Source organism: Eubalaena glacialis, chromosome 12 (genome assembly GCF_028564815.1).
Source record: "Eubalaena glacialis isolate mEubGla1 chromosome 12, mEubGla1.1.hap2.+ XY, whole genome shotgun sequence".
Lineage (NCBI taxonomy): Eukaryota > Metazoa > Chordata > Mammalia > Artiodactyla > Balaenidae > Eubalaena > Eubalaena glacialis.
In genome coordinates, this window is record NC_083727.1 from 67,643,313 (window position 1) to 67,658,590 (window position 15,278).

Here is a 15,278-nt window from a genome sequence, read left to right on the forward strand (position 1 = left end):
ATTATACCACTACTCCAGAATTGCTCTTGTCAAGGTCACCAGTTATTTTCACATTACTAAAATCTAAATGAATGATTTTTCAGTTCTCATCTTTTTTGATTCTCAGCAGCCTTTGACACAGTTCATTACTCTCTACTTCTTTCAGCACTTTGAGTTGATCTCTAGGATACCATACCAGCCTGGGTTTCATCTTACGTCTCTGGTCACTTGTTCTCATGGTTTCCTATGCTGTTTATTCCTCATCTTCCCAACCTATAAACGTGAGAGTGCTCAGGGCTCAGTTATTTGGCTCTTTGCTTATCTATCTAAATTCATTTCCTTGGTAATCTCATCCAGTGTCATGGCTTTGTATACCATGTATTTGCCAAAGTTTTGCTCCTTCTCAGACCTGAACTCCACACTCATATATCCAACTACTTGCTTGATATCTACTAGGAACTCAAAATTACCATTTCCTAACTGAGCTCACTTCAAAGTCATTCCTCCTGTGGTCTTCCCCATCTTGATTCATAGCCACTCCATTCTACTAGCTCAGGCTAAGAACCTTAAAGTCATCCTTGACTATTTGAAGACTAGGCGTTTTGGTTCCCTTTTTGTGCTATCCTTAAATTTCATTTAAAATGGGTTTGTTTGGATATCTTCATTAGCTTGAAAAGTCTTCAATTTTATTTCTATTTATGTCTTGCTAGTTTAGAAAAGAATTTAAGTTGCATCTTATTGAATGAAGCATTTATATTATTCCCAACCTGTAGTCATAAATGTTTCTGCTTTCCTAGGCTCATTCATGGACATCGCTTCTACAAATACCAGTAATAAAAGCGACACTAATATGGAGCAAGTTCCTGCCACAAATGATACTATTAAACGCTTAGAATCAAAATTGTTGAAAAACCAGGCAAAACAACAGGTTTGTTTTGTTACTAAAAGTAAAATCTTTTGGTAACCTAACCAGTAGTCATGAGCATTATACTAACAGGTTAATTGTTTGTCATCTTCCACTATACAGGTCCTGAATCTTGTTCCTGAAACAGACAGGCAACCTTAAGAGTAGAGATGTGTAATGATTTTCTTCTAGAATTCACTACCAGTCAAATCATTTCCCCTTCTGATGATTGCTGCCTTTGCCACCTGTGCAACTCCCGCCTTACAGTAATCCCTAACTTGAACGGTTGATGGTTACAAATGTAAAGTGCATATTCCTTTCCCAGTTACAGGAATTGTTTTAGATCTCTCATTTCATATTATCCAGATTTATTATATTTTTGCTATTATTGGTTTTAAAACATTTTAAGGAGTGATTTTATTCATCTTGTCCGATGCATTTAGGTTAACCAATATTTGGGCATTTAACTCCCAGCTCTAGTGACCAGCCTATCCTAAAGGCCAGGATCTGCAGCTTGTTCTCCCTCAGCCTTACAGCTCCCTCTCCCTGAAAACTTTCTATTTCTTTCGGAACAGAACCCCTGAGAATCCCAGTTGGTATATTCCTCCTTCTAGGCTGTCCAGGATTTTTAAATATAAAGAGCTTTAGTAATTCAAATTGACCTGTATTTTTAACAGAGCGAATCTGGACGTTTGAGCTTGGGAGCTTCTCGTGGGAGCAGTGTGGAGAGCTTGCCCCCAGCCTCTGAGGGCAAGAGGATGAGTGCTGACATGTCTGAAATAGAAGCCAGAATTGCTGCAACCACAGGTAAAATGAAAATAAAAGTCTAAAGAGGAGTGAAAATGGTAGTTTCAATTGCTTCAGTAGTGGGAATGTCAGTGGTTTATTTGTGCGCGTCCTAAATTTTTTTTAAAGTAGGAAGTTAGTTTACAATGTACTTCCTCTGCTTCTAGCAAAAAGTGTCTCAAATTCCAAATAAGGAAAGCATGATTTGTAAAATTATTTGGATTATAAAATATACCTTCCTAATTACAGATTTTATCAAATGTAATTCAGCTCAAGCACAAGCTGAAAATCTAAGTGAGAAATTGAAATTTTGCCAAAACCAGGATGTTTTGGAGGATTTTGAGTGTGATTCTACTAGAAGTTTGTGCTGAACTCAAGTAATAGCAAATGTTTTGTTTTGAAATTAGCAGGAAAATGTACTCCAGATCCAAATATAATTTGGCCTTACTATCTGCTGCTGCTCCTACTTTCAGTGGCAAAAAGTAGCTAAGTTTATGATTAATTCTTTTAATTGTAAAATAAAAGATCACGGTAATTTTATTTGATCTTGAAAAAGCTAGCATTTATATTCCATTTTGTCAGAAAGACTGGTCAGCACAAAAATAATTACATGTTTTGTTACCTGAGTAAACTTCTAACCTTTTCTAACCAGGTTCATTTAGTAATGCTGGGTTAAATTGTTTTCTTTCTGATTCCCCCAGGGGTGGAGAGGAACTGATTACAAATACATTTCTATTGTGGAAAATGTGGAAATATAAACAAATAAAAATACCAGTCTTCCATAATTGTCCCACTCAGAGATAAACACAAGGTTTTTGTGTATTTACCTCTAGTCTTTTAACTACATATGTGTATACAAGTATATTTCCAAGTGTATTAGCCTATTTTTTTTTTTTTAACTTAGCTAACCAGGTTTTTGGGTTTTGTTTGTTTGGTTTTTTGTTTTTGTTCTCTTTTTTTTAGGTCTTTATGGTTTTTTTCTAAATAGAATATTTTCATTTTGTGTGAAGCTCTTTTCAGAAAGAAGTTGTCCAGAGGACCATCCTAACTATACTTGTCTTCAACTAATCACTTATTTTATCAGTTAGCATTAGAATCAGTTAGATATTACAGAATATCCAAAATAACAGTGTCTAACATATAAGCTTTATTTTTCACACACAAACAAATCTGGAGGTAGGCTCCATGATCATTAGGTAACTGGGTTTCTTCTGTCTCTCTGTGTCATAATCCCTATTGTGTGGCTTTCATCCTGAAGGTTACTTTGTACTCCATAATGGCTATTACAGTTCCAATCATCACATCCACAGTCCTGGCATCAGGAAGCAAGAATTAGGGGAAGGGCACATGCCCAGGCTTTTTTAAGGAGCTTTCCTAGAAGTCCCTCCTAACAACTCCCACATAGATGTCATTGGCCATAGTGATAGGGTCAGATGGGAAGGAAGAGCCCTGTGGCTCCATGGGAAGGAAGGATCTGCAATCTTTTATCTAGGAGCATTGCTGTCCTGAATAAAGTTGGGGTTCTGTTGAGCTGGTGACCAGGAGTCTCTGCCACACAGATGGGTCTTTAGAAACGATCAAGTTGAATGGAGGTCACTAGCCACTGTCGAGCTTTCCTGGCCTCCATGAGTCACAAGCGTTTCTGTGTGGAGTCGGGGTGTCGCAGCGTAGTGTCCAATGAACAGTGTACACAGGAACACATGCTTACACTTCGGCAGCCTTTTTCATTTCAGGAATATCATTCAAGTTAGACCTGCCAAATAGTGGTTGCTACCCTAAAACAGGAAATGCTCTGTAATGTAATAACAGTAATTTTATATCTTCTCGTGTCAATTTTTTAGTCAGGTACTGGTTTATGAGTATTCTTTACAGAAGTGGTATTTCACTAGATTAAAGATAACCACACACATTTGAATTACCCTATCCTTTCTCTGCCTAAATGTAAAACAGATGGTTGAACATCCGTTGGTGAACTGTCTTACTTTGAAAGGTTCATATTTTCCAGCCTTTCAGTACTTTTCAAGTTTAGCAGGAATATATCCTAAACTTTGGAAACTACAATAAATATTTAGTTTACCAGAAGTATGTTTAAATATTTATAATTATAAAAGCATAAACATTTCATACTTTGATTCAGTAATTATCATTTAATCACTGAATTTTACTTTATAGCACACTTCAAGAAACACCTAATTGGACATACATTCCTGTGTTTGTTCATTTAAAACAAATATGGCAGCTTATTTCTTTTTAACTCCTCTTTTCCTTCCCAGTTTCATCCTAGACCCTCCGTTGCACTTCAGTGGTTTCACTTAGGTAGATTATTTCTATGAACATGTTTGAAATCTAGCTTTCTCAGTACCCTGCAGCTTTGTTTGTCTCGGCCCTATTTTTTTTTCCTGCTAATTAAAGCCAGTATGTGAAACATCTTGTATTGGTAGTTGTTTGCTCCTTAATCATGCCTTTTCTAAGCATGGATGAAAAGTTAGATAGTTCTGCATGCCATTCTGCATGAAGTGTTATTAACATAACTATTTGAAAAGTATTCTGTTTTTGTTCATCGTTTTCTATTACTATTTGTAGTTGTTTGCATGTATACTGTATATATGTGTTTTTGCAGCCTTTTCCAAGCCTAAACGGGGCCACCGTAAAACTGCTTCATTTGGCAACATTCTGGATGACCCTGAGATCGTCATATCAGGTATCATAGACCACCTGAGTCGGTCTAATAGCTGTGGAACTGGAATAATGATCCCTGGTACTTAAAAAATGCTTTTTGCTCCAATTTGATGGAACGTGAAAATAGATACCTTGCATGCAGTCATTAGGGAGACAGATTAAAAACTGTATACGTTTATGTCCACTGAAGTGGGCTTGGCAGGAAACCTCACATCTCCAAAACTGAGGATAAAATAGAAGGTAAAGTGAACGTTTTCACGGAAGGGAGAATACCAGTCGAGAATTCTACCAAGTTCCTCTCATCTTTTAAGTGAGCGGAAGAGCTGAACCCAGACCTTTTTTGCACCCAGCAGAAAGAGGAAACAATCCTTTAAAAATATTTGTTGTCCTTCGCTCCTTTCCTTCCTTCGTTACTACTTTGGGGCTCCCTCTAGGCGTTCTATCCCAGCCTCTTTCTGTTGGGAGCAAGTGAAATATGAAGTTGAGAAAAGAGTTGCTAAATACCGTTTTGCCTTAACCTAGAAAACAGAAATGAAGTAAAACTAAATGAGATTTGCTGTTTTGTTTGGTATCCTGCCAAAGAATTATGGTCAGTTCTGATTCCTGTGTATTATCAGGAGAATCTTCTTGCAAATTACGTGTTTTTATACCTAACTCACACATGGTATCTCCGTGTCTCATATTGGCAAATTGCTTTTATTTCTTATGGTGATCATTTCACAGATGCATCTAAATCACCATTTTCAATAGAAACTTAAATGGCATATGTGACCTTCAGTATTGGTTAATATATGTTATCAAAATCATCATTTATTTACCCTTCTGCTTTAGGTTTTCCTCCACCTCTTCCCCTGAAATTTTGACAGGGAAATATAGTTTTCCCCACACAATCATGGGCGTAGTTAGGTGAATGCTCCAGCACACTGTCCTTTGCCTGTGATTGTGCTTTTAGCATAGTATTGGATTATATATGAATGCCTAGTAGTTCTTTTCTCCTCCAGTAAACTGAAACCTGAGGATAGAGGCCATGCCTTTGTGATTTATTATTGATGGCACCAGCAGTATCTGGCTCAGTGCCTCACACACTGTGTTTAATAAATATGTGCTTATTACATAAATGAACAAACTATTACTGAGCTCCAGCAGCTAGGAACTATGATACATGTAAAATTTGTATATAACAGATATGTGTAAAATATAAGTTATACAATTCTTAGGGGCCATTTTGTCTATACAAAACCATTTTATTTATAGAGTAATTAACTTTTATTCTAGTTATCAAAGTGGTTTATTTTACAACATTTTCACTGTTGCCGTTCAGAGAATACCATTAACCCATTCTTCACATAGTAATTTTATTTATTGAGTCATGAGCTGCTTTCAAAATTAGCAAAATACTTAGGATCATTTTACCTCTACACTGAAAGGTCCCAAGTGTAAGGGAATAATATTCTGACTGAAGAAGTGGCAACATTTAAACATACATACTGCTGAGCTGTGATTATCTTAAACGTTTGAGGGAATCAGGAGAATTTAGGCAAATGGCACAATAATCTTAATCTGGGTCTTATGGGTAAGCATTAAGAACAGATACACCCACACATAGTGGGTGAAATAGCCAATGGTGTACAAGATAAGGAGAGAGAAGAGGAGAAAGAATAATAGTCTCATTGGTTCTCCTCCAGGGTGAATTTGCCCCCCAGGGGACATTTGGCAACATCTGGAAACATTTTTGATTGTCAGAACTAATAGGTGCTACTGGCATATGGTGGACAGAAGCCAGGGATGCTGCTACACGTTCTGCAATGTCCCGGGCAGCTTCCCACAGCCAAGAATTATCCAGCCGGAAGTGTCAGCAGTGCCAAGGTTGAGAAACCCTGGTTAGATGTACTGTGTGGCCTATAAAGTAGTTTAAAGCACATCATCTTAATTAACCTTTGTAAGTCTTATAACTAGGTTATCAGATAAAATTATAGCCATTTTACAGATGAAAATCTTAGATCTGATGATGTTGAATGGTTTTCCCAGAGTCACACAGCCAGGATCCCATCCTAGATCTTCTGATGCCAAATTACATCAGTGTTCTCTTGTTTTGTTTGAGTCAGAGAAGTTAGAATAATTCTGCCTTGCACTTCATTAGGGTTCGTATTAAATTTAAGTGAGCTCTTCAGCCAGGAGACGCTTTTTTATGACATTGGATACTTACGGAGTCAGGAAAGCTTAATTCTGCTCTTAATTGCCAGAGTAACAATGCTGTTCAAATGGAAATATTATTCGGTAATACATTTTATTAAATATTCTTGTTGGGTTTTTTCCCAGATATTCAAACATTAACCTAATCAGTTTCACTTCCTTTAATAAAAGGATGCAAGCACTGGAGTTGAAACAATTGGACGTAAAAGCTAAACATTAATTTGTTCTTAGGTTATATTTTTAAGTTAAACATAAAGATATAACCCGTGCTTTGGGAATATCTCAAATGTCTTACATGGCCATTTTAATTGTAAAGGAGGATGAAATTTAATTCCCCCAATTTTTTAATACCTTCTAGGATTTTTTTCCTCGAGGTTGGTTTCCCTACAAGCTCTGTGGTTATATTACCAGATACTTCTTGATATATCCAAACTGGCATTAATTAGCATTGGATCCCATTTGTAAGCATTTTTTTAAATATAGCTGTACTCTTTATCTTATCTGTTATGGATAAGTAGTTTCAATAATATTTTCCTTTGGCCAAGTGCAGTATACTGTCTAATGTACCTCTTGGAATAAACGGCCTCTTTTTAATAGGAGTGCTCATTTAAGCATCACATAAATTTTTATGTGTATTTATTGGCAGTGTACAAATGTATCTTTTCTGAAGTGTTTGTTGTTTCTTGCATTTTTTAAAACCTTACCAAGTTTTAAAAGTTTTTAAATACACACTATTACTCTAAAGATTTTTTTTTAATACATCTTCATAATGACTAAAATGCCTAACCTAGTCATAGGTCAGCAAATTTAAATCTTGTGTTTTGCCTGCTTTTCAACACTATTATATACTCTGTCACCAACAAATGAGGAAGAACAGGTAACTTACAGCTAACACCAATATTCATCAATTTAACAGTCTCTCAGGTTGTGCAAAAATGAACCTTTAATACCTCAGGACTTCCTATGGATCAGACTACACAATTTTTTGTACCCCTTCTACCTTGGCCCTGGCTCTAAAGAGGTATTGGCAAACTTTGGTATGGATAAACCTTCTTTCCACTTTCCCCTGCCCACAGAGAGTGGCTATAGATCGATCTGGCTCCTTTTTACCAAGCAAGACACATACTTATGAGCAAATTACCAATAGAGTATGACATTTTGCTAACTCTTCATTTGTGAAGAAGATCCTGCCCACTAACGGTGTGCTACCTAAGCAAAGTTAATGTAAATGTAGAAGTCTCTTGCCCAGAATTTAAACCATTTGATCTAGTTTTCTAATCCATTTGTTTATTGAACATTATAAGACTTCCAGAAAAGGAAATAGGCTTTCTTAAATGTTTTCCATTAAAACTTGGAGTTTTAAAAGCATAATCCTTTCTCTTTTTCAACCAGTACATTTTAATTTGTATTACTTTTATTTGAAGAAAAGAGAATGGGTGGCATACTATTGGATTGCTTTAAATGTTTCTATTTTTTTTTTCCTTTAAGACTTTAATAAGAACATGGATTTTTGTTTATTCGGTTCTTTTACTTGGATTTTAGAATGCTTTGACCAAAGAGCATTACGTACTGTCTTACGTACTGTTCTTAAGGATTTGATAAAGAAGATTGAATATGCAAATGTTTTGAGTCAATCTTGTTAATATATATAAAATATTTTTGCCCAGGTCCCTAAATTTAATTGATATTTCTTGTTTATAATATTCTTGAAGCTGAAAAGAAACTTTACGAATCCTTATGATTTCAGCTGCATTTAGATCTCTTAACTGAGAAAATTTTAATGACTATTCATTCACTTTTAATTTCAGTCAGGTACATTTAGCTCTATCGTATATTGGGTATTTTCCAAAAGTAAATGTTAATATATAGTTAAGTAGAATAAATAGAATATGGAAAGGGCCAAGGGCCAAACATAATATTTAACAGAAAGTAAATGGGTAGTTAGCTTTCTAATACCTATGTGTTGTTTTCCTCCTTCAGAAGTTTCAAATATCTTAGGTAATTTAGATGGGGGCGCCGGGGGTGGAGGGGAGTGGTGAGGACCTTGTAGAATGCTGGGCAGCTGGAGGCCGAGACACTGTGCAGAGACACCTGGGCACCACTTTGCTTTTTCCATCAGGACGGAAATATAACCTTCTAATACTGTATTTGGTTCAAGAACCAGTAGATACTGTTTGTAAACATTCCTATAACTGTATGTACGTAAATTATTAGTGCAGTTCTTCCCCTTTTTAAATAGTGCAGCGCCAATATGAAGAGAGCATGAGATAGAAAGAACTGAGCTTTTCTAGATCTTCAAGTTCCTACCTTGCACAGTGTCATTAACAGCTGTAAACCTTTATTTAGGTACACTGAGGCCCAAGGAGAGCTCTACTGAGATATACTATACCTACTTCTGCCAAGAGTAGCCACCTCACCTTCGGCAGAATTCCATATTTGTGGCTAATTAAATAAGGAAGTGCATCTAACCTTACAGTGAATATTTAGGTAGTCTCTTTGCACCATATTGTGGTCTACCAAGATCACTTTTTTTTTTATCTAAATAATTGAACTCTAACCTAATAAAGTAGGTTTATTAGAAAGCAAAACTCATCAATAATAATTGCTTTCCTTTGGTAGGGGGGAAAAAAACCCCACCCTAAAGGAGGCTTTATTCTAAGAAACCAGCCGGGTACTTCCCTGGCGGTCCAGTGGTTAAGACTTGGCCTTCCAATGCAGGGGGTGCAGGTTCGATCTCTGGTCGGGAAGCTAAGATCCCACATGCCTCGCAGCCAAAAAACCAAAACATAAAAAAAAAAAAAACATAAGCAGTACTGTAACAAATTCAATAAAGACTTTATAAATGGTCCACATCAAAAAAATCTTTAAAAAAAAAAAAAGAAACCAGCCAGAATTGTTGAAACTAGTAAAGGAATATGAAACTTGTGCCAACTTTTATATATATATATATTTTTTTTTTTAACATCTTTATTGGAGTATAATTGCTTTACAATGTCGTGTTAGTTTCTGGTTTATAACAAACTGAATCAGTTATATGTGTACATATACCCCATATCCCCTCCCTCTTGTGACTCACTTCGTCCCAGCTTACCCTTCCTCCTCCCCATGTCCTCAAGTCCATTCTCTATGTTTGCGTCTTTATTCCTGTCCTGCCCCTAGGTTCTTCAGTCTTTTTTTTTTTTTTTAGATTCCATATATATGTGTTAGCATACAGCATTTGTTTTTCTCTTTCTGACTTACTTCACTCTGTATGACAGACTCTAGGTCCATCCACCTCACTACAAATAACTCAATTTCGTTTCTTTTTATGGCTGAGTAATATTCCATTGTATATATGTGCCACATCTTCTTTATCCATTCATCTGTCGATGGACACTTAGGTTGCTTCCATGTCCTGGCTATTGTAAATAGGGCTGCAATGAACATTGTGATACATGACTCTTTTTGAATTATGGTTTTCTCAGGGTATACGCCCAGTAGTGGGATTTTTGGGTCATATAGTAGTTCTTTTTTTTTTTTTTTTTTTTGACCACAACAAAAGCAACAATGATTGCAATTACCAAACACGAAACACACTCATACTATGTCATAATATTGACATTCAGTCCAGTAATCCTCCACTGTAACAGCTCCTTTACTTTGCAGTGAAAATTGATTTCTATATTCTTTGCCTCTGAGTCCTTGTGGAATTTTTTTTTTTAATTCAAACAGAAAGTCACAAAAATTATAATCATCCTCATCAGTTCACTCAGTCCCATGTAATTAATTTTTTTTTTCATCTTGATCTTTTGTTAGCACTTTTATGAGTTCATCAGTTTTTCATTAGAATTCTGAAAATGCTTATTCATTCAGTTCAGCAGTACAGTCAGTTACCAGAAGCCTGTACTTGTCAGAGTCTTTTCTATGAATTCCTTGAAGATGAAACCCTTTTATAGGAAGATATTTGCAAAAGCATCAGAGTACACCCAGAACTGTCTGTAACTGACAAAAGACTTAAAAATGACCACAGTTAAAGACTTGATGAAAGTTCATAATAGTGCAATTGACAAGGAAATTTAGTTTTTTCTGAGATATACATTTTAAAGTAATAACTAGAATTATGACTTATAACATTATACCAGAACATATAAGATTTTTAGAAATTTCACGTAATGTCTGAAACATTTATATTAACATATTTCCATACGGATAACCCAATGAAAGTTTAGTATTAGTTGTTTTGTTTGTTTGTTTTTTTATACTGCAGGTTCTTATTAGTCATCAGTTTTATACAAATCAGTGTATACATGTCAATCCCAATCGTCCAATTCAGCACACCACCATCCCCACCCCACCACAGTTTTCCCCCTCATATGGTAGTTCTATTTTTAGTTTCTTAAGGAACCTCTATACTGTTCTCCATGGTGGCTGTATCAATTTACATTCCCACCAACAGTGCAAGAGGGTTCCCTTTTCTCCACACCCTCTCCAGCATTTATTGTTTGTAGATTTTTTTGATGATGGCCGTTCTGACCGGTGTGAGATGACACCTCGTTGTACTTTTGATTTGCATTTCTCTAATGATTAGTGATGTTGAGCGTCCTTTCATGTGTTCATTGGCAGTCTGTATATCTTCTTTGGAGAAATGTCTGTTTAGGTCTTCTGGCCATTTTTGGATTGGGTTGTTTGTTTTTTTGATATTGAGCTGCATGAGCTGCTTGTGTATTTTGGAGATTAATCCTTTGTCACTTGCTTCGTTTGCAAGTATTTTCTCCCATTCTGAGGGTTGTCTTTTCGTCTTGTTTATGGTTTCCTTTGCTGCGCAAAAGCTCTTAAGTTTCATTAGGTCCCATTTGTTTATTTCTGTTTTTATTTCCATTTCTCTAGGAGGTGGGTCAAAAAGGATCTTGCTGTGATTTATGTCAAACAGTGTTCCTCCTATGTTTTCCTCTAAGAGTTTTATAGTATCTGGCCTTACATTTAGGTCTTTAATCCATTTTGAGTTTATTTTTGTGTATGGTGTTAGGAAGTGTTCTAATTTCATTCTTTTACATGTAGCTGTCCAGTTTTCCCAGCACCACTTATTGAAGAGACTGTCTTTTCTCCATTGTGTATTCTTGCCTCCTTTATCAAAGATAGGGTGACCATATGTGCATGGGTGTATCTCTGGGCTTTCTATCCTGTTCCATTGATCTGTATTTCTGTTTTTGTGCCAGTACCATACTATCTTGATAACTGTAGCTTTGTAGTATAGTCTGAAGTCTGGGAGCCTGATTCCTCCAGCTCCATTTTTCTTTCTCAAGATTGCTTTGGCTATTCGGGGTCTTTTGTGTTTCCATACAAATTGTGAAATTTTTTGTTCTAGTTCTGTGCAAAATGCCATTGGTAGTTTGATAGGGATTGCATTGACTCTGTAGATTGCTTTGGGTAGTAGAGTCATTTTCACAATGTTGATTCTTCCAGTCGAAGAACATGGTATATCTCTGCATCTGTTTGTATCATCTTTAATTTCTTTCATCAGTGTCTTATAGTTTTCTGCATACAGGTCTTTTGTCTCCTTAGGTAGGTTTATTCCTAGGTATTTTATTCTTTTTGTTGCAATGGTAAATGGGAGTGTTTCCTTAATTTCTCTTTCAGATTTTTCATCATTAGTATATAGGAATGCAAGAGATTTCTGTGCATTAATTTTGTATCCTGCTACTTTACCAAATTCGTTGATTAGCTCTGGTGGTTTTCTGGTAGCATCTTTAGGATTCTCTATGTATAGTATCATGTCATCTGCAAACAGTGACAGTTTTACTTCTTTTATTTCTTTTTCTTCTCTGATTGCTGTGGCTAAAACTTCCAAAACTATGTTGAATAATAGTGGTGAGAGTGGGCAACCTTGTCTTGTTCCTGATCTTAGTGGAAACGGTTTCAGTTTTTCACCATTGAGAATGCTGTTGGCTGTGGGTTTGTCATATATGACCTTTATTATGTTGAGGTAGGTTCCCTCTATGCTTACTTTCTGGAGAGTTTTTATCATAAATGGGTGTTGAATTTTGTCAAAAGGTTTTTCTGCATCTATTGAGACTATTATGTGGTTTTTATCCTTTAATTTGTTAATATGGTGTGTCACATTGATTTGCGTATATTGAATAATCCTTGCATTCCTGGGATAAATCCCACTTGATCATGGTGTATGATCCTTTTAATGTGCTGTTGGCTTCTGTTTGCTAGTATTTTGTTGAGGATTTTTGCATCTATGTTCATCGGCGATATTGGTCTGTAATTTTCTTTTTTTGTGCCATCTTTGTCTGGTTTTGGTATCAGGGTGATGGTGGCCTCACAATGAATTTGGGAGTGTTCCTCTCTCTGCTATAATTTGGAAGAGTTATAGAAGGATAGGTGTTAGCCCTTCTCTAAATGTTTGATAGAATTCGCCTGTGAAGCCATCTGGTCCTGGGCTTTTGTTTGCTGGAAGATTTTTAATCACAGTTTCAATTTCAGTGCTTGTGATTGGTCTGTTTATATTTTCTATTTCTTCCTGGTTCAGTCTCGGAAGGTTGTGCTTTTCTGAGAATTTGTCCATTTCTTCCAGGTTGTCCATTTTATTGGCATATAGTTGCTTGTAGTAATCTCCCATGATCCTTTGTATTTCTGCAGTGACAGTTAACATATATTTTTAAATTACATATTCAGTTTACCATGAAGCATTAGTATAATCCTGCAGTGTATAGTGCTGTGTGAATTTTTTAAATCTTGTGTATTTTACACATAAGGTTAGTGTCCCATAATTTTTAATATTCAAAACTTATGAATATCAGAATTTCCAACATTTTGTTTAAGAGATGTCTCCAGGAAAATGTGTTGATTTTTACATGAAGAGAGTCTTCAGGAAGTTGGAACATAGGAAAATGTAAGTAGTTAAGGTAAGGAAACCGCTAAGAAAAACCTCAAGAATTAGTCTCTGGGACCTGATCCAGCAGTCTCTGGAGGGACTCTGTGATGACTTTCAAATACCAGCTCAGGAAATCAGTTGTACTTAAAAAGAGCAGCTTTTTGAAGAGATGGATTTTGTTTTAATGTGGTAGAAATGATCAACCTATCAGCTGCCATTCCAACCACCCTGTTGGTTGGGGGAGGGGCTTAGGGATATAGTGTATTTCTTTTGTTGCTCTTACTTAGAAAAGTTATTCTTAAAAATATCATTTGTTCCCTACCCGAAGTCGTGAAAGTTCCAGAATTCATTACAGAATAAAATACTTAGGACATCATTTACAGGTTTCATATTCCTTGATTAAGCATCTGTTAACATCATATTGTCCCTCATTTCTACTTCTTTTTTCCTTTATACTGCCATGTGTAATATAGTTATGCACATATCAAAGAACCCTGAAAAAGTGTAAAGTTAGTGAGTTTCTAAATTAGTGTTTAGTTACCAAAAAATTCAAAATCAATCTAAATTTACTGAGCACACACCCAGTAATTTTCATTTGCGATAATAGGAGCTTGATGTTTTTTACATTCATATTTCTAAATTATGACTTAAAACTTAATATTGGAGCAACAAGTATTTGTTGATTGCAGTCCTTTTTTGCTTTGTCTGAACTGTTTGCCAGATGGTTTCTGCCGTGGTTATGCTAATGAAAATGCATTACCTAGTATTGCTTGCTTTGACTCATATTGTAGCTTGAAGATTTCTCATTTTATGGCATTTGTTAACTGTCAGCTCTCCTTTACCCTACTTAAAAGCTTTTATTCCCCTTTCCTCCTTCCCTCACCTAGATTGGAGCTTGTTTTTGTTGTTATTGCAATGGTGATGTACTGATTTTTAGACACGTGTGCTGGGTGGTTCCCGAGATTCACAAATGTTGCTAATCTGAAAAGAGAATTCCAGACACTTTTACAAGCCTGTCTCATCTAAGCTAATTTTAGAATGATTGTGTCGAATGAAATGTGCCTGAAATTGCTTATTAGTCATGGTGGTAGGGATCCTTTTTGTCCCCAGGAAACAGGGATAATTAAAAGTTTTCACAGAAATATCGTAATGTGCCTGATTCAGTAAATGTGCAGTTTGTTGTTATGTCAAATTTAATTGAAAGTTGGAGCTTGGAATAAAATGAAACTCGAAGTAAATTTGAGTTAAGATTATGCAAAGAATTCTAAGACATAGCTTTAAATAGAAAAGTTATACTTTCAAGGTGGCTGTAAATTTGAGTTTTTCTGTTCACTACACGTATTATTGCATTAAACATTATTCTTCTGTTGTAAGGTCCTTTTAGTTTATGTGCAGAACAATAGGGTCACCTTGATTAAGATGCTAAATTATATTGCTGATTGGTTTAAAATAAGATACTGAAGGTTATGGAAATACAAAATTTTAAGAATGAATTCTGTCTGCTAATCAGGCCACAACTATTCGAGTACAAGATCTGAGTGCTGCCCACTAGTTGAGAAATTACATAATATAGCTTTCAGAGTCAAAAGAATTTTGACTTTTTTGTCAGCTGTTACTCATAATATTTTGGTGTTTCCTTTTAGACAGCTGATCTCTCATCTTAGAAGATACTGTATAAACAGCCCTATTCCCAAGTAAAAGTGCTGAGTGAAGCTGTTGTTTAATTCATTCCATTTTACTGAAGACTTACATTTGTAGAGTTCTTTCATAAACTGATTTTTAATTAAATTATTTTTAGCATAGAAGTTCCTGAAGCAGGATTAACACACTAGCCCATTTCAACAAGCTGTATATTTGGGAATGGAATGAGAGTCATTC

The 15,278-nt window shown here is 35.7% G+C and overlaps 1 protein-coding gene across 4 annotated transcripts in view; it reads left to right on the forward strand.

Annotated features, from left to right (window-relative positions):
* Nucleotides 1-15,278, forward strand: part of MAP3K7 (mitogen-activated protein kinase kinase kinase 7) — a 66,715-nt gene that overhangs the window by 33,493 nt on the left and 17,944 nt on the right. For 2 of the 4 annotated variants that reach the window (XM_061207691.1, XM_061207689.1), the window contains exons 10-12: nt 777-907; nt 1,561-1,690; nt 4,290-4,370. In XM_061207691.1, coding sequence (XP_061063674.1) covers nt 777-907; nt 1,561-1,690; nt 4,290-4,370 — 342 coding nt within the window. The remainder of the gene's footprint in view (nt 1-776; nt 908-1,560; nt 1,691-4,289; nt 4,371-15,278) is intronic. The other 2 variants (XM_061207692.1, XM_061207690.1) reach the window with 1 other exon arrangement.